Below are 21,227 nucleotides of genomic sequence, written 5' to 3'. Positions count from 1 at the left end.
TTGTGTAGTGAAAGGAAACACCCAAAACAGTATACACAACAAATAACAAGGAACCAAAGGAATAAATAATGCTTATTTGTAGCCCTAAGAGATGCACATATCATTGCCCTAATTATTATAGCATATTAATGAAAAGCTGGTAATTTGAGCTAATACAGTTTGACAACAAAAGTGATAAATGATTCCCCTTTGGAAAATGAATAGCTGAAGATACTATTTATTGCTTATTCATAGACCATCATAGGCATACACGTTACTTAATTCATCCAACTGCAAGAGCAAATGTCATCTGAACTCTGAGCTGTTAAGGAACATACAAAACTAGAGCCGCATAGTGATAGTGCGAACTATGATTACAATATATGGAGTTCTAAAATTAGACAAAAATTTATACATAATATGGTTGTTTCATCAATGTACAATTATATCAATGTTTAAATGAATGATGATGCTCACAAATTCATGCTTTTGCCTATTTGTCAAAACCTGTACAAGTATCACAGATCGATGGAGGAAATGACCTGCAATTTACTATACCATTGAGGGATGCTGAACACTCGAATGGTACACACGAGACAGGCCGAGTCACTGGATCCAGTTCAAGTGCGGTCACCAAGTCAGTGGACCAAGCCAGGTATGTCCTGCAATAGAAACAATATAACCATTAATGATCTGAAACGTTATTATATTGGATTGTACTGTATATAATTTTGCATGTGTTGCTATTCATGATATTATATACTACTTCCATGGACTCATGCCATATAGTTCCTATGTTGCAAGGAAGCACAAAAGAGACATCCACATAAATGGAGCCAAACTACTTCGTTACTGCACTGTCCCAAACTACTAAAGGTGGATCAAGCATAGGGTTGATGACGTTGTGAAAGGATGTTGCTCTACTTCAATTTCCTTTTCTAATTGTTTGTATCAATTGATTTGCCTTAGCCTATGTCCAAAAAAAAAAGAAAAAACTAAAAAAGGAGTACTACATCACTGTGTCTATACATCGAGTTTTCTCCTGCACTTTAAGCATCTAAAAACAACGAGAAAAGGAGCAAGTGAAGAGTGGTGGACAATACAATGTCACATGTAAAACACACTCTTGATCATCTTCCGACATTCAAGAGGATGCAGCCTTTTCTTTCTATTTACCAGTGTTACACAATATGCAACATGTCGATGACTACACGGAATTATCACTTTTGGTTCATGTAGCCGACCCCTCTTATGGGATTAAGGCTTTGATTGATTGATTGACAGAATATGCAACATATTAGTGTTTTATTCATTCTAATATCAGACTAACCAGCTGCCACCACAACAGACCTAACATTTGGTAAATAGGTACTTAATAAATGTTTGTGGTAAGCATTATTGGTTAACATCAGCGACAACTCTAGGCTATGAATATTTCTCTACTTGAAACACACAATAAAAACAGAGGTGATAACCACACTAACAACCTACCACTAAGTATCCAGGGAAGATCTCTACATTAGAAACAAAGCTTTTTTACTTGCCTCTTTCGGTCTCAAGTGGCTCAATGCCGCATTCATTCTCTGGTCAAACACAATATCTTCATTTTCCACTTCTGCATTAGTAAATGTAAGGGCGCGCTGTAACTTTCTAGGAGAGAACACCTCCACCTCAATATCATATGTTGCAGTGACAGGTCGATGGTCAGACAAAATAAGTTCAGATCTTCTATAGTCGAGCTGCTTTATTCCTTTTCCGAATGAGAGAACGCGATCACACCTGAAAATAATTATTCATAGGTTTATTATTTTTACCCTACATTTCTTCACCACAATCTTCTACTTTATAAAATTAAAACTTTAAGATTTTTTTATAGTACTCGTCTGAAACATCAATTTTTTTTAACACGACCTAAAACATTGTGATAGATACATCCTGCAGGCTGCAGACTACAAAGTGTAGCACCATACTAGATTGTACTTCTGTTAGTTTTTTTTGGTGCAGTAATTTTACAATCTGTATAAGATTAGTTCAACTAATTTATTTTTCCAATTTTTGTTGAGACATGATTTCTAGAATAACTTATTTAACAAATCACAAGAATACTTACATTTGCAAAACGAATAATGTAACAAAACAATATAGAAGGAAAAGAGAAAAAAGAAATATAGTGGCGTTGGGGGGCTGGATGAGCTTTATTAAAACATTAGATAATCCTTCAAGACGAGGAAAGGTAATAGAAGAACCTAAGAAGATTTGGAGGAGAACAAAAAAAAACACACACATTCCAGATAAAATGGGGAAAAACACGAAAAAAGAAAAGTGGAATAGAAAATATAAAGCTAAAAATAGCAAAATTGTTTAAGGCACCAACTTATTTAGGAAAAGATAATACAATTTCTTACCATGCTGGATTACGCCTCCCCACTTTCAGGTCTTCTCCATAATAATTATCAGAATTCATCTCATATTTGTAAGTCGGTGGAAATTTTAATATGCCTTCAGACCATCCATCAAATACATGACCTTTTCTGAACTCTTTCACAAGCTGCAGTTATAAGTGTCACCAAGTTAATAATAATGACACTATAATGGGAAACCTGTCAACAAAATAAGTTATTCAAAGAAAGTTATCTTATCCTAAGTAGTACTTTCGTCTTTGGAATTACATGATTGTTTTCTTTTGAACACTAAGTGACAAATTCTAATTTACATCAATCAGGTTCTGTAACTTAGTACTACAAATTGCCACTCAATATATTTCGCATTCTTGATGATTTTCATTCACTTGTATACAACGGTGTGGAAGTTGACAAAAAGGCAATTATACATGACTAATTATGTTTCAGTTAGAAACTTGCATCTTCTATCAAACAAGAGAAGATCAAATCATATTCTGTAGAATCTACAACTCTACTTCTCTATCAGTCACATTGAAGGAGTTGCATATTCATGAAATGGCATATGCAAAAATTAATGAGAAAATAACATTAACATCTACAATCACTATCTAATATATGCAACTATCAACATCTTATTATTGGGATGATATTACTTTAGCACCTCAAATGCTTAACATTTTGCTAGAGTGGTTTTTTTTTTTTTTCCCCACTTTGATTCTCTTTTGGATATGTTATGACAATATTCTGTAGTTTGGAAAACATGAATAAGCATGCACTTCACACGAAAATTATCAGACAAATAGGAAACTAATATTTAGCCACTGCGAAGCAGCAGACAACCATTCCATGTCAAAGTCAAAATAAAGTTCAAGAAAATATCCCCTCCATTGTCACAGGGAGTAATCTGCATGAATCCGCTCCAAACCCTCACTCATCCATTTCAATACTTAAAGACTAGGGGTATGAATGACACATCGAATAGGAATGTCGTATAATGAGCTTCATACAAAATTAAAGCTTCTTTTAGGATCAGAGTCGAATCTTTATTCAATGTTTCTTTGCCAAAAAATAAAAATATAATCAACAAAGTTTAAGTGTGAAATCACCAAGGATAGGTCTCGCCTCTCGTTTAACAAAACTCATACAAGAGGTTTGAGCAAAATTCCCTTGATTGGCTCATTGGATTTGTCAAAATTTTAATTGTGCCCTTTTCTTCTAATTTTTTACTCCGTAGTTTGGAATTAAGTGAGCATTAATGTCTTCCAAAAGTAAGTAATTACCTGTTATGATTGACCAGCAGTAGCTCTAGTAGTTCACTTAATTTATTATAGTGCCAGTCAAAAGAGTTTGAATTTTGAACTATACAGCCTATACCATATCATGATATCCAGTAACACTTAGCTGACTTTTTTTGTCACTAATTCCAATCCCATTCTAAGGAAGCTGAAGATAAGCCTACAAAGCTAAATGTAGAAAACAAAGAAAAACTTATTTTTGGGTTAGGGTTGTAGTATATTAACTACATAAAAGCTCTTCAAACCAGCACCAGTAAAGATAATTCTGTAGTTTGAGATATGTCTAACTACTAATCCTTGTGTTTGCCTCTCACTCTTTTCAAGGTAGCCCCAATATGCTCTCATCGTTTAACATGGTGTGACATATCCCTAATGATAAACACCACCAACAAAAACATTAATTACAATGGTTATCTTCTTGACTGATGTAACATGGTGTGACAGGACAAGTTCCTCTGCCTGGAACCAAAGCTACAACTTATGGTTATGCAGATTCAAAATTAATGAAATGATTATGCCTCCAATTCAGAGAGTTGAAGAAAATTGGGTTCCCATTTTCACTTCTTATATATGCTCAACAACCTGAATCCTCCAACAGATGTAAGCTGATTAGTTTACATAGCTAATGTTACCAAAAGGTCAACAGATGATGCAACCTTACTGCACATTCAGCATAAAGCCATTCACAAATGAGTCACTATCAGATGCCACAACCGATCTTCACAGTGTACCAAAACATAAAACCCTACCAACCCAAAATAAATCTAAAAAGTCAGAATTCGGCACGCTCACGAGTCACAGTCAATGCAATGCATGGACATTCTCGTCAGGATAAAAAAACACTTGCACAAACAAAAAACTAAAGAGCTAGACCTCATAAAATAATGTTCTTGCATATGTAAGCACTGGAAGCTAGAGCTAGAAAAGCTCAAAACAATAATATAAAAACATGCCAGATGAAGGCTAAGTTCAAATTCCACGTGATTTTAGATGTATGGAAGATTCAAACAGAAATTTAACTTTGCTAGTGATTGAGAGAGAACTTTTTATTTGATTCTTTTCAGAGAGTAATATGTCTTTAGCTCATACCTGATCACATTCAACCAACTTGGACCATTCTTTTTCGGATATTAGCTTCCGTGTCTCGTCATATGACATACTGATGCGATAGTTCAAATCACCAAGCCAAATTATTCTTCTGTAAAGATGAACACATAACAAATGCCATGTATCAGATCAACCAATATAGTTTTTGCAGCACTTTTTCCCTAACTCCCCAGATCTCCAAATTTGTGCACCAATACAACATACAACTACAGGATAAAGAAAATATCACTTGCAGAAAATTGAGAACAAGAAGTGTGAATAAACTGAGCTTACTCGTGATCATAAATGCTTTTAGGAACTCCAAGACCTGAACCTGTGCGAAAGTATGTTCTTCGGTGTATTTCATTCACATCAGCATTCCGTTTTAGTTGGTCAGCTTCCTTTTCCCCAGATGTCAGGTGAGTACATATGAAGCAGAAAAGAGTCTGATATATAGACATGCTGATAGAAACTGCTCCCTGTAAATCAAAAATAAAATTGCACGAGTATAAAAGGTACAGTTCATGAGGCAGAAGATGCAAGTGGAGTGTTTGTTCCTTTTATATTTATATATATACAGGAAAAGGAATTCCATCAGTAGACAAAATAAATAAAACAGACATATAGAACTCCAAGGTTTAATTTTTTTACGTGTGTTCAATTCACCTGATTTCCCTTATTTGAACTTATCTGACCTTAATTGAACTTATCTGAACTTATTAAAACTTATTTAAGTTGTAATTTGAACTTGAATAACCCTTATCAGAACTTATTTTTCCTGAACTGAACTTATCATTGGACAAGTTTAAAGTCAAAATTCATACAGATGATCATCTGGAAGTCATGACTAACTTTATTCAGATGAGTTTTTGTTATCAAAACAAATAACGAGAAACTAGACAAGTTTCATAGTAAAAAATGTTTTTGTCACATGAAATTAAGGAAGAAACGATTGAGATCCAATTTGGTAAGATTCTCTTAATATAGTTCATGGACCAGTCAAAACTGTAAGCAAACTAATAAGTTCTTGTTTATTTATTTAAACAAGGAACAAGCAGAACCAGAAGTGGTTAAAAGGAAAATCATGGAGCAATGCTGATTCTCAGAAAGTATAGCACCATGGTGTTACCAAAAGATTAAGAATGCATAGAAATGTGAAATGAGGTTCGATCAGAATCATAAATAGGCACCTATCAGCAAAAGACTTATATATTCATGTGTCTATCCATATGCTAACTTTACACTTACCCTCAAAAAAGCTTCCCATGTAATTCACCCATAAATACATAAGAGACTTCGACTGAGATGGAGACATGGAGAAAGGGTATCAAGATATAGCTCAATATACAATTTTTTGATTGTATAAGAACCATCTCATTGTAAACTACTCACTAGTTACATTGGTATCATAAGGCAACCTCTAAAGATGGAACACCTTGATTCCCACTCACCATCTAAATTTTGGTATGGGCTGCATGCTTAGTATTTAAGAAAACAAACTAATAAAGGAGCTCTTTGAATATATTTCTGTGCACCTGAGCAATTACTCCAAATCGAGTAGGCTAGAAGAAGAAATAAATTTATGTTTAGCATAATTATGTAGAGAGGTGACTCTATCAGACATTACCAAAATCAGAACTAAGCTTCTACATACATAACTATAGAGTAGAAGGTCAAAGAAAGGAGGATGTAAAAACATGACAAGATAAGAAAAGATTTGGAAAGAGACAAACCTTGTTACCAATATAGCCCATAACACCAACACCAACGGTAGACACCTTTAAGTTCTGTATATGTTTGCGCAAGTCTTTACGAACCCATATAGTGAGGAAAATTCCAACCATTTGCTTACTTGCTATCCTCACATATTCTGGTCTTCTTTTCCGTCGTATAAGTGTTTCAAGATCAAGTTCTGCAACCGTGGTAACATCTGGCAAATTCTTGTAGTCACCGTTTATCTTAAAAGAATTGTATGCCCTAAATGATTTAGACATCTTACAAGATTTTCCTGACTTAAAACTAAGCGGTCTCTCCAAAACACGTTGAGCTAACAAATCTAGGGGAGGCTCAGGCCAGCTCAAACCAATCCTTTCCGTTCCACTTAATGTCTTAGTTAATTTCGATGTCATTGGATTGATGGCGAATACATCACCTGCATTCAGAGGACCTGACTGAAAGCTTTGTAATCTCTCAAATCTCTTGGAAGGTACTGTTTGCCTTTTCAAATCCTTCTCTACACAAACATCTGAATAAGGTATCTCGTCACCTCTTGAAACTCCAGGGTCTTTATACATTCCATCACCACTGACCAGTTTGTCTCTAACTTCATAAAATCCATTGAGCTCCTTATCCACAGGATACACTTCCTCCTCCCCTTCGCTATCAGAACCAAGTGATATCTCATCCTCTATATCAGGAACATCATCTGACGGCTTGAACTTTGATGGAGAAGGGGGATCACTGTAGCTTTTAAAGCCCTTCTTAACTGTAACTCTACTAAGTGTCTCTCGAATAATACTTTCCCATTGCAAGGCTGGTCGGTTATCTTCAGCCCCAAAAATGTTACCAGCATTCAGTGGTACAATTTCCTGGAGACTATTTTATATATTTAAAAATGATCAAAATCAATATTAATTTTAAAATGACTGAGAAAGAGGGTGGAAAATCATGCTATTATATAGTACAGCAAGCCAAAGGAAAAGAACATAACACTTTTGAACGAATTTTTTGCATTTGCCAAGGCATGCATATGGAGGAGTATGCAAGTGCTTTGAAGGCAGCCTCATAGAAATAAATAAAGGTGATCACACTATTAATAAAATTCAAAATATATGAATGGGAACAGATAGGGAGATACTTTAAGAATTACAACAAAGATCTTACCCTAGCACGTAAATATCAGATGGTTCATTGATGTTTATCCAATCCTCAATATCAAGATCATCAGGCGGAAATTTTCCACCAACATTCCAAGTCCCAACACATACTCTACAATATAGGAAGAAAGAATTCAATAAACATAGCTCAGCAAAAGAAACAACAGAACTTTTCAGTATCCAAGATGAAACAAGTACCTGATATCCTTCGTATGTATATATTGAGCCCTGAAAGTTTCAGAGTTTCGCCTTCTCAATCGTGGTAGGTTGTCTGAAATTTAAATGTGCAGATTTATGAGAGGACATATAATGTAAGGGAAAATATGCAATGCATGGACATTATCCATGGACAAAAAAACGAAAGTATAGTTCACTGAAACTCTCATATTTAATTAGATTTACAACATTGCATAGAATAGCTCAACTATATATTCTGTCATCACAGCAACTTCTACCAAAATACAGAGGTACTTCTTCCAACCATTTTTACCTTTTACATAGTTTTGGAAAAGAGAATACTCATGAAAAGTTGATTAGCAGCACACACTTATATAGTTTACTCATCAGAACCAGCAATATTTATCTATCTCACTTTCGATACCTACTAACACACAGTCAAGTAGTCAACCATATAAGACTAGGGTCTCTGAAAAGGTGGATATATCCATCTTGAATATTCATAAATGGGTGTCTAACAAATGTAACAATCATGAAGAGCCGGAGCAATATAGCTCTAGAATACAATGATTAGCAGCATCGAGTTTCATGAAATCTTGAGTAAAAGGAACAGTGTATAATCATTAATTTTTAGCAGTTTGCTATTTGGTTATGGGAAAAATGTGGACAATTGGGTACTGTAAAGTTCAGATTTTGATTAGTTTTCCACAGTTTTTCCAACGCCTTTGAAGGATAAACAATGGATTAACAAATTTGGTAAAATATACATAGCTTTAAACGAGATTTACTCATACTTTCCCAGATATTTTTTTCCATAATTTTCCTCTTAACAACCAAACATTGTCAAAGAATTTCTCAAATTTATACGATTTTGCCTAGAAGTTTCTCATTAAAAACTCTGAACTTCCAAACACACTGTATATAAGACCATTAACTATGGCAACACTACAATCAATATGACCGATATTCTCGTGTCTCTTTCATTGTACAGAATAATTCCTAAGTATTTTCTGTACATTGAATAAAACCGAATTCGACACTGTTGATTCAACTAATTGCATAAAATTAGCACTCTAACTAAAACTCTCACATCTCTTCCAATTTACCATCGTCTTTAGAGCCAATAATTCCTAGCCGAAAAAAACCAAATTCGACACTGTTGTTGATTCAACTAACTGCATAAATTTAGCACTTTAATCTCTCTAATCACCTAGGCAACTTGAATCTTTCTCACATCTTCCATAATAAAAAAAAATTGCAAACTAACTTCCTTAATCAAAAAAAAAATCACTAAAATTATACAACTCCCAAAATAGAAAACCAAATTCTAAAACATAATTAGTATACCCTGAATCCAAAGTAACTGTCACTATCAAAAATCAAACTTTACCAATTCAAACAAACAGCAATTAATTAATGACGCCAATAAATACTATTTATACAGTAAAAGTTACCAATCATGCAATAAAATGTTCAAATTCCATGATCCTAAATACAACTTGACATAACATAAAAAAAAATATATGTATACCTTCTTCATCAACAGAAGCAAGAGAACCAAACAAATCATCGTCGTCTTCATCATCAATATCTTCTATATCCGTATCGGCGCTGTAATCGGAATCCTTGGAAGAGATATTAAGCCATTTGCGCAGAACAACTCTAGGCCACAACAGCTGCAGGCAGGTGCAACCCAAACAACATAACTCAGCCCAACTCATCTTACCATTACCAGTACTTGAACTAGTACTTCTTTCTCCATTTCTCTACAATTTTATTTACTTCCAATTGTAAAATTTGATCAAAAAAAATTCTGGGAAATTTTTTCTGCTCTCAAATTTTATGTTTTTTGAAAATATAAAGAAAGAAAGTTTACCCTCCAATAATTTGAGATTGAGGTTAATAGTGATGATATTAAGACATAATTACCTCTAATGATCGGCGGCGAGTGTGACGTGGCTGCATCCTGGATAATCTAGAAGCGTAAAAAGTGAGTTTAGAAGAGAGAGACTTAAAAGCTGTATTTGCTTGGTGGATGGAGTTGAGATAACCACCACTTCATTACTAATTAACGGTATTTTTTTATGTGTTTAATTAGTTTAATTTTTGTATGATCAACTAATTCATAAGTCATTCGGGTCATCGGGTGGTCCTGTAATTTATCTTAATATTAACCCGACCTGATTCGAACCGAATGACTTGTAATCTAGATTTGGTCAAAATCAAACACAACTAGGCTAGAGCGGTAGACTATTAAGTGCTTCACTGCTTCTAGTTTGACACTGAATGAATAAGATAAGAAATCTTGAGACACTTCTTTTTGAATCAATCATTTATGATTCTGTTTTTGTCCATTTGTTTATGCATTTAGGAAAATAAAAATACCTTCTTATTCTTTTCCATTTGTCTATGCATTTAAGAAAGAAAAAAATACTTTTGCGTATACAGAGTACATTGAAATCAACTATTTCATCCGTCCCACTAAAAGTGCTCCATTTAAAATCAAAAAGTTATACGAGAACAACAAGTGATCAAATGGGTCAATTTCAATGGAACAAAGGGAGTATTGTTATTTCAATCCTACTACTTGTATCTAACATACAACCACGAAGTATTGCCAAAGTGGAATTGAAAATCTCTCATAATAATTTATTATAAGATTGTGATTTTCAACACTTTTTTTTAGTATTTTAGTTTGACCGTTACATTTGTTAATGCATAATTTTAACCAATAACTATCATTATGTATAATTTACTATTTAATGTTGATATTCAAAAATCATACATTGAAACATAAGACGGTCTCACTTAAAACTTGATCGTTACAAGTACAAATACGCCTACTCTATAGGCCGTACCGAGTATAGTAGTAGTATCAGTATAGAAATTTGCGTAGTCGTACTATACTAGAATTGAATAGTGACCACAAACAAGGGGGAGGGGTGGTGAGGTGGGACCACGCGCCATTGAGTAGAAGTGGAAATGAGTTATGTCCGTATGCCAAACGTCAATTAAAACTTTGTAATAAATAAAGATTAAAACTTTGTAATAGTCGACCCACTTGGCCACTAACAAGGTCAATGCTGTATAATTAGGATCGTCTGTCGACTGCTAAATGCTAATGCATTATGCAAAAACTTTACTGTTTGCACGCCATGCTTCTGCTTCACCACTTCGGGATTTTTTTGGTTATCGTTTTTTTTTTTTTTTTTTCAGTTTATCCGTTTTCAGATTATTTGAATTGAATATTGAATACAGAAATCAAAAGAAAGATACGGGTGCGAGTGATGAGAATCGATCTCATGCTCACCTAGAATTGAAAGAGAAGTTTTAATCACTTGAACTATCTCTCACTCTTCATGAGATTCAATGTTCTACATGTATAGTATTTGTTTGATTTATAAAATACAGTTTGCATAACTATACATGTTTGTAAATTACATAATATACTCGAAATCACAATTTACTATATACAACTACTTCCTCCGTCCCCAAATGTTTTTTTCCATTTTAACTGTGCATATTTGTCAATGCAAGACTTTGACCATAAAAATCGTTAGTTGCTCATTAGTGAAAAATATAACTATGTTATTATGTCTTATATATTAAGAGTAATTTAAAAGATTCTCCCATTATATGAGTAGTGTCAAAATACCAAATGGGAAGAATAGTAGGAACGAAGAGAGTATTTAGAAATAATATAGCACACAAATCGTAGTAATTCATTTTTATGTTTTTATTTACAATTTTAATTTAAACTACTGGAGTATAATTTATTATGATATGAACCTTATATTTTTTGACAACATGATATCCATCACGCTCTCACATATATATATATTACACGTAAGATACGAGAGTGTCCATCCTATCACATGAGGGGTGGGGTGAGAATCGAACCCAAGTCACTCTTGGGGGAGATGGAGGGACAAATTATCCCTCCATTCCATGTTCCTCTCTCACATGTACAATATAGGCTTGATATAAACGTTGCATAATGATCAATTTGATTTCTTATGCATATAATTTCGACACAAGCTGACGAGCCCATACGATAACCCTATTTTAGCTCTTCCTTTTACTTATTCATCAACTGCCATCTTTATAAAAAAAGCCTTGCACCAACCTTAGACGGTGGCGTCATAATTTATTAATTCATCACGTATTATCCAAATTTCCCTTATGAGAAGGGCTTCTTAATATATATTTTTCTTATCTTCTCTTTTCAAATAACAACAAAAAAATTAAAAAAAAATATACTTTGTATTTTACTAGTCCAACTTTTTCTGTTTTAGTGTTTTAATTTACTTACTCCATCGTCTCTCAGGTGTGCTAGGTGAAATAGGAGGTAACAGTTAATGGGTAACAATTATAAGGTTTCAGTAACCTTATGCCTAAATGAGAGAAAATGTTTGGGCTCGAAATTTTTGCCCCCTAAATAAGGGTAATACAATACCCACCCACCCCCTAGTGTAATTATTTCAAGGTTAAAAAAATTTCTTCTTCTCCATTTTAGTCGTCATTCTTTCTCTCTCATCTTCCTGGACCAGCTTTTGGATTAATTTTTTTTTTTTTAATCATATGAGAATTTCTGGTAAAATTGTTTCTCTTTTTTTTTTATTCGGTTTTTTTTTTTTTTTTTTTTGAGAAGTTTTCCATTCGAATGTTAGTTTATGAATCTGCATCGAATCTCTCTAATCTTTGGTAATATTTTGTTTATTAATTTTTTTTGGATTATTTGTTTGAAATTTCAACAAAATATAATATATAATTGAAATTAACTTTTTGTACTGTAAAATTTCAGTAAGACGAAGTTATCATGCATAAATATTTTGATCCAATAAAAATTAGGCTAATAACACCCCTACAAAAACTAGGCACTAACAACTTACACATTTTATATATTAATTCTACATGTCGTTGGTTTTTGATATTTTTTTTTTTTTCCAAATATGATTAGAAGAATTTTTGTAAATTTGAATGTGCGGATGATATTAGAAGTAATAATGAGAAGTGATAGTATTTTTTGAAAAAAAATAAAAATAGAGAAGTGAACAAAATTTGAAGATTAAGGTTTTGGAGGTTTGTCATTAAAAGTTGGAAAAATGACTCTGCATCTATAATATAGATTGTCTTTATATTCTACTCCACAATATTTATTGTTTATAGAGTTTTAAATTGTTGCTTATTATAGTAGTTGATCATTCAGAGCCAAACAATTGAAAAAAAAAAAAAAAAAAAAAACCCTACTAATGCTCATACTATTTAGATCCATTCATTTAGAAAGAGAATCTTTGGCAACATTTCTTAGTACAAAATTTTCATAATTGAAATTAATTGTCTAACCAAAGAATAGCAGGAAAAAAATAGTAGTGGTTGGTAATAATTATTTAATTAAGGCTGATTAAAGTAGAGATGAAGTAACCCCAATAGATAGATATTTTAGAAAAAATAAACAACTCCAATAGATGAGCTCTTTATTTTATAGGACTTGTGTAAATGTCATTAAACAACTAAAAAAGAATGGACTAACTTAGTAAAATATAGGAAATTATTCCTTTTAATTTGTCTCATTTAAATCTATTATTTGAAGAGAGATGATATTATGAGTATAATAGTTTTAATCGTGTTGAATGTTGTTAATTTATCTCAAGTGGTGTTTTCGAAATATTAACTACTAATTGAAGATTTTTGTGTGCTCAAATGTGTGCTTGGAAAAATAATGCAAAAAAAACAAAACTATTAACTATTACTAAAGCAAAACATTGCTGACATCATCTCTCCTCAAAACTGTATACATGTCGCTTTCTTATGAAATTTTTTCTCGCCTAAAACCATTGATGATGTCATTTTTTTGTGAAAGTTTTTTTTTTCTGAAAGAATTTTTTTTTTTTCTTTTGTGTGATACTTCATAAACAAGCTAATTAAGTTCTTTCAACAACTTTAATCTAGAAAACCGGAGTATAGTAAATTGAATAGCAACTGTATTCCTTTCTTTTGATTTAAAGATCTATCATTCCCTGTCCTTAATTCCTTAACACTAATATTCAAACGTTCAGAAATTTCCTGAAATATTCAAACTGTATTTCTTTTAAGAAATCTCCTTCCAATGAATTTATGACAAAATTGAAAAGATTCATTAATACGAGTTCTATACTATAATTTTTTTATTAAAACCGTGTATTGTACAGGGATAATCTAGTGAGACAAATAAAAGAAAACAAAAGGAATACTTAAGAAAAGAAAAAAAAAGTACTAGTAGAATATTAGTGCATATTCTCAAGCTAATATGATAAAATGGTAGGGAAATTTAAATATAACCATTGCCCAAAAAAGTCGACATTATACTCAATGACCCTACTAATTTCTTTATCCTTCCAATTTGCCTAATGACCCTATACGCATCAATTAACATGTAGATCGAGATGACCAGAAGCAACAGTTAAGATCAATAATAACGGATCACATGCACTATAAGAATGAAGTGGGACTATTTTAGCTTAATGCTAAAGCAATAACTAAATTGCTCCTTTTTTTTTTTTTTTTTTTTTGAGTAAAACTTGTGTATTTTTCGTATCATAATTGGTTAGTTGGTAGAATTTTAGAGGTGACGAGAGGCTAGCCACATCCACTTAACATCTATAGAAAGATAAATTCTCAACTTCCAAATTGATCAGTATCAACGAGTGCAATAGAGAAACCATAGATGCCCTAACCAACTAGCTATCCCTTGTCGACGAATTATATTGGATATCCATTTCGCCTATACAAACATCCACATGCCCTCCGCGACAATATAACACTTTATATCGAAATATAATTGTGGAGATTGCTTTATATTTAAAGACAATAATTGTAAATTATCAAATGGAAGGAGATTTTAAAAAGAGGTTGAATGTTCAATTTGTTGTGGAATCAACTATATATATATATATATATATATATATATATATATATATATATATATATATATATATATATATATATATATATATATATATATATATATATATATATATATATATATATTGGGCTTCATTGTGACTTGTGAGGTTACTATTCCACTTCCTCCCAAAAAATAGGATTGTATATGATAATATTGGATTAGTGATTAATCACTATGACTCGTCATATTTTTATTTATTTTGAAAGTTATTAAGTAAGATTAATAAATTGATTCTCATGTGATAATTCATGTACAAAATAGCTCTTCGTTAGCTTTTCGGACTTAAAACTCATTTCTTTGTCTCTCTATTGTCTTTTATTATAACAAACTAATTAATTTGTTCTATATAAAAGACAATAGATCAGAGAAAACGAAAGAAATAAGTATAAGTGCGCGGGTCAAAATTGCCTCCTATATGAGTAGCACTACATACATCATGAATTATTTCTTATTTCACGACCCTCCTTTAATATTCTATAGTGTATATAATCCATTTCTAAAAAAACAAAATTCATGTAAAAATATCCTCAATTAAGTTAAAAAAATGGTGGGGTTTTAAGCACAAGAGTTGTTGATCTGACTATAACGTGCAAATGAGAAATAAATACAATATACATATGTAGACATAAGATAGAGAGCTAAAGATAAGATTTGATCAATTGGGAAATTCTATTGTCGGACCAAAATTTTATGGAGAAGGAACCATTTCCACAAATAGTAAGCTTTTTTAGGACGGTGTTTTAATATTATACCGCATATCGTTGGAATCTATATTTAAATAAATTAGGGATTTGTCTAATTGGCTTTTTTTTTTTCTTCTAACTTTCTCTTTTTGTTATGAAAAATGAACTCAAATGAGAAGCCAGAGTGGACTTTAAATAATATACTCTCTCTGTTTCCTGATACCTGTAACACTGGTATTTATTAGATTAACTAAATTAGTGTCCATGCGATGCATGATAGTATTAATATTTTCCCATAATTAATTGTGACATAATAAATAAATGAGGCAACTCATATGGAATAAACAAATGCAATACATATAGAAAAATAAAATAATAAGACAAAAAATTTAAAAACAATTGAGAAAAGATAAAATTATTGTTGATTAGTTGTGTTGAAAATATTTAAAAGTAGCATATTATTTTCCAGTAAAACTAATATTAATCAAACAAAATATCAAATAAAATCTAGAGTAAAATTATTAGCACAACATACATGTAAATATATAAATTCAAATAATATATTATCTTTATATCGAATAATAAAATAATTTCAGTGAAAATAAATACTATTCAAGTCATTAAAGACAATAATAATTTACAATTAGGCAACACTAACCTATATTATTAATAGTTTATTTTTTGTTTATGAATTGATACTTTACATGATATCATCGCTCTTTGTTATGATATAAAAATATGTTTGAAGCTATCCAATAATTGTAGTTTGATCATTATTTGTTTATTGCCTTAAAAATTTATTTGTAGATAATAACTATTTATCGAAAAAAAAAAGATACACAAGAAGATGTCCCTTGTCACTACATCCACATGTCTTTTACTATGCATCTTGTTTATAATATCGAATTTTATTATCTCAATCAAATGTTTCAGCAAAAGATAATAATTTTTTTGTATTTACTAAGATATTATTTATTTAATTACATAATAACAAAAAATTGATTGATATTTCACATTTTCCTAGAATTAGACATATGATATGATATAGTTATCAAACACAACATTTATTTTATAGTCATATCTAATACTCCATTAGTCTAAGAAACAAAATATTAGAGGTATTTGAAAAAAAAAAGATGATATTTCAAAGTAATTTCTTTAATATAAATTATATGAATCATTTTTATTATTACTTTTTGGGAAAAATTCAATAATACTTTGTCTAAAAGATGTTCCGACAATAATGATAGTATCTTGTGCCTAAACCAATGGCTCACTTTTTCTATAATTAAAATTATAGAAAAGAGTTGGAATAATATTTTAGGTAAATGTGTATGGAAGAATTAAAAACACGAATAAAAAGAAATATATTTTATGTAAAGATAATACATAAAATTTGAAATAATATTATTATAGTTGTATTATACAAATATTTCAAAAATAAAAGTTTTCTTTTTACTAAAAAGGAAGGGAAGTTTTGGAGGGAAAATACAACACCAGAAAGTAACATGTGTCATTCCTGATGTCTGTTTTAGTATTATGTTATTGATAGCTACTATTGATTTTTTTTTTTTTAATTTGATGTAATAAGTTGTTTAAAACAACTTGTAACCCCTAATTGATGGTATTTTATGATGGAGTTAGTCTACCTTATATTAGAGGCTACTAAGTATCCATTTAATATTCTCTAATTTATTACTTGTATATATTATTGAATTGATTATAGTAAGACTTTGTACATTCTTTTTTTCGGTTACAAATAATCTTTATTTTAAGTCATTTTCTGGGTTGTTGATAAGACACGAGAATATTGTTGCACTGTGTTCTTTTTAACAATGTATTCCAATATTGAGCAAGAACTTGTGTGATTCCAATTAGAGGGGGACTTTCCATTGAGCCATTTGGGGGCCAGCCCCAATAAATTATTTTAATTAATTAGTTAATAATTTTAAATAAATTTATTTTATTCATAACATATAAGGACATAGTGATTAGTTTTGAGTGGGAGATAAAAAATTTAAATTCCGATCTCTTTAATATTTTTTTTTGCCAAGGTCCACCACTGATTCCAATCCCCACCCAAATACACAAGTGTGAAAGTGATGATGTTACTTGAACGGGTCTAGGCATATTGACTTAACATAATAGTTTAGGTGTGGCATTTCAGTTATTTATACTAAGTATTTTTTTTTTTTTTTTAAAAAGGAATGTTTAAAAAAATTATATAAAAAATGAATTTTATAATATCCACAAAATCATTTTTTTTTTCTTGATGTATGAATAATCAATTAAGGACAACGATGTGTGTTTGAAGTCCAAAAGGTCAATAACCCCATATAGTAGAGGATCAAGGAGTGGAGGGATGGTTAGTCCCTCCATCTCCTCCCAATGTGACCGGGGTTACCAGCACCCTTCCTGTGATAGAAGGGGCACCCCGTATCTTACCGTAAAAAAAAAAAAAAAAAAAAAAAAGTACCTTAGTACTGTTAATAAGAATACGAAATTTCTTGAAAAGAAAACTAACTTAAAAAAAAATAGGACGAGTTTACTCTGTCCTTAGGATAATACTAGCCCTCCCATATAATGGTGTTGGGAACAATTATGCTAATTTACCGCAAGATTCTCCTATTACTTAGAATGAAAACACTGCCAAAAGCATATATTTATAGAGATTAATATTACTTTAATTAGTTAAAAAATAAAAATTAAATAAATATAACCGGCAATGTTAAGCTGCTTAATTAAGCGCGCGCATGCCACGTGTATGATTAGTAAAAGCCATAACCAAAGCCCAATCAAACATGCCCAAATCAATTATATATAGCACACTCAAGTTAATAAAGACATCCAATAAATCTTAATCTTTCCATGTGGGAAAATGTTTCCACTTTAAAACTCACATATTGAAGAATATACATAACAAGTACCTCTACCAAAAAGTCAATAACTAATACTCCGTTAACGTTAGTACTTACAATTAACAAGTCGGCCGATTTATTTATTTTTATTTGCTAAACTATTTCGTACAAGTTTTGTGTATGTGATAAATTTCCATGGCATAATTAACTGTTTAAAAAAAAAAAAAAAAAAAAAAAAAGGAAGAAGGTATATGGTAAAAGTTGGTGTTAAGACTATGCAGGTACATCATGAAACACATAATTCAAACGTGTAGTCACATTCATACGCCTTTGATCATTGCTACCTCGGAGAATAAATACATCCTTTTTTTTGTTTTAATTTCTTTTGTTTCTTTGTGCTTCATTTCATCTTTTAAAACCATTACATCACACGAAATCTAACAACAAAACATTGCACATTAACTGCTCGCCAGTTTTAATAAAAGCATTGTCTATAATTGTTTATCGTCGACTCATTACTAATAATTCCTCCGTTCTTTTAATATCGCATCACTTGTCTTTTAGGGAAGTTTCAGAAATATTGCATCAATTTCATTTTAGGACAAAAAATATCTATGTTCACACTACAAATACCCAATATACCCTTACTTTTTCACACTTACTTTTTATTTTATCTTTACCTTACATGGACAATTTTGTATTTTTACGTTTCCCTCTCTTACTTTTTTCACTACCAAATTTTGCAAACAAAACCCTTACGATGCAATAAAAAATAACAGAGAAAGTATAATATATAACTATATAAGGCATAATCTATACGAGTAATTGTGTACAGTAATTATTTGTCACGTCAAATGGATAATCTATACTAATGTCATTTGGAGCCATCGCCACTCTATGAGTGACATACTTATGTCTTAAATTTCGTAAAATTCAATTTTAATAAACTATTTTCATTACTAAGAAGTTTTAATCAATTTCAATCATAAAAAATCAATTTCAATACTAGTAGTTAAAATCATTTCCATCAAGGCATCAATAATAAGTGGTCAGCCTAAGTTAACGTGTACTTGTACTATGCCCTGTTCGTTGTTTATTGTTTATGTGAATGCGTTGATTATAGTTTTAATTAACTCATACTAGTATTTGCTTTGAAAAACGATTAGTCATACTCATACTTCAACTTCAAATGATTATCTCAAAAACGAAAAAGAAAAATATAGGACTCGTTTGGTATCATTGTGGATTTTGCTGACAGCAAAACCCGGAAAACACCCTTTTTGGTTTCACATTTACGTAAAACACTTGCTCCTTTATCCTTAGATTGAAAAATTTCTAACAAAACTTTGTCCAATTTTAGAATAATATTACTATAAACAATTAAAAATTAAAAATATTACATAAAAGTGGGCTAATATAACTTATTAATTGATGCAGAAAAAGGTGAGACTGAATGATTCTTTCATAAAAAGGGGTGAAAAAGAGAGGAATTATTCAGGATAAGATCTATTAACAATACATAAATAATCTAGCTTAATGTATAAATAAATGAATAAATAAAATTATACTAATTCACAGTTAATGGAGTAAGAAAGAGTGAGAAATTCACACCTGATTTGCTTTAGCTTTGCTTGAGATCAAGTCAGTCAAATTCGTCTTCAAATTCTGCACAAACATTTCTAAATTAGGAATATAATAATGAAAAAAATGTTAAATTTTTTCAATTTTAATGTTGTGGCTAAAAATGAAGAGGCAAAATGTAGAAGAAGAAGATACCTAAAAGAGGAAAGAAAAAGAATAGTGAAAGTTAAAAAGACGGCTGAGATTAATAGTAAGAAAAACAGAGTTTTTGGTTAAGGAGAGAATAATGAATGAAAACTCCTGTTAAGCGTGTTACTATTATGAGTTTGACTTTGTAAGAATAAAATTGGTAGTTGGATGGTGAAGAAAAGAAAGAACAGGGTGTTGATTGAAGAGACTGATCGGTGGACGAACAGGACGGTGCTATATATAATCACTCACGCACATTTGTAATTTCTCCCCACTTGACAAAATTAAAGTGTACCAAATTAAAAATTGAAGTATACCAAGTACGGAGTAGTTTGTTATGACTTATGAGTATTTTTATAATTCGTTTTATTTAGAAAAATGTGACATAAAGATCTTTTAAAGTGGTTTATTTTGTGGTATTATTTCTATTAGTAAAAGTAAAAAATATCATCAAAGGTTTTTTTTATCTCATCTGGCTGTAAAAAGGGTCCTTTGATCGAATTCCGGTCTAACTAAGGGAAGAAGGTTTCAAATCACTGTAGTTCGAGCCTCGAAAGAAGCAGAGCGGCGACTCAAGATTGGATTCCCAGCCAATAGGCAAAAGAAAATCTTTCGGTCAAAAAAATGACCTCCTAAAAACGGTTTTTTTTTTAAAAAATTTCTTTTTCCCCTTTTTTTTTCCTCCAACTCAACCCTAATTTCTTCTTCATCCTTCATCGATGAAATAGTTTGTACACATGTCAATGCACTAGTTTGATTTTATTTTTATATAATTAAATATTAATGAAAATTATTTTAAAAATTATATTATGAAAGTTTATATTAATACCTATCTAACAAAATATTTTATGATAAAAATTGTTTAATTGTGTTAGTAAAAAATTATAGTTAAGACTAATACATGAATAGTGAAAAAAGTCCAACGTTGGACGAAGGGAGTACATAACTAACGAATATAAAGATCCTTAAGAAACAAACGTAATACTATTTCTATTCATTGATGGTTAAGGATTATGCTTAATGTCGATTACGAAGTATTTATAAAACTAATGGAGTAATAACCGATATACAATTAGTCAATTTTATACAGAAGTTGCAGGTTAGCAGCATAGTGATAAGACAAAAGCTAACGAACGATAAGATAACTAAAACTAA

The 21,227-nt window shown here is 31.0% G+C and overlaps 1 protein-coding gene across 3 annotated transcripts; it reads right to left on the bottom strand.

Annotated features, from left to right (window-relative positions):
* Positions 1 to 92: 92 nt before the first annotated feature.
* Positions 93 to 20,295, bottom strand: LOC110735652 (type IV inositol polyphosphate 5-phosphatase 3-like). 3 transcript variants are annotated; one of them, XM_021915838.1, is made up of 12 exons: positions 20,079 to 20,295; positions 19,914 to 19,967; positions 9,745 to 9,790; positions 9,347 to 9,581; positions 7,837 to 7,909; positions 7,646 to 7,750; positions 6,496 to 7,357; positions 5,057 to 5,241; positions 4,766 to 4,874; positions 2,385 to 2,527; positions 1,524 to 1,758; positions 93 to 641 (listed from the first exon to the last, which is right to left on the bottom strand). In XM_021915838.1, exons 3-12 carry the CDS (start codon positions 9,778 to 9,780, stop codon positions 618 to 620), a joined length of 2,007 nt encoding a protein of 668 aa, XP_021771530.1. In that variant the 5' UTR covers positions 9,781 to 9,790; positions 19,914 to 19,967; positions 20,079 to 20,295; the 3' UTR covers positions 93 to 617. The 3 variants fall into 3 exon arrangements, with proteins under 3 accessions (XP_021771530.1, XP_021771531.1, XP_021771532.1); XM_021915839.1 differs by having other exon boundaries at positions 9,347 to 9,491; positions 20,079 to 20,294; XM_021915840.1 differs by lacking the exons at positions 19,914 to 19,967; positions 20,079 to 20,295 and having other exon boundaries at positions 9,347 to 9,491; positions 9,745 to 10,507.
* Positions 20,296 to 21,227: the final 932 nt, after the last annotated feature.

Source organism: Chenopodium quinoa, unplaced genomic scaffold, assembly GCF_001683475.1.
Source record: "Chenopodium quinoa cultivar QQ74 unplaced genomic scaffold, ASM168347v1, whole genome shotgun sequence".
NCBI lineage: Eukaryota > Viridiplantae > Streptophyta > Magnoliopsida > Caryophyllales > Amaranthaceae > Chenopodium > Chenopodium quinoa.
The sequence above is the reverse complement of the archived record's forward strand: the minus strand, read 5'-3'. Positions and strand labels throughout refer to the sequence as shown.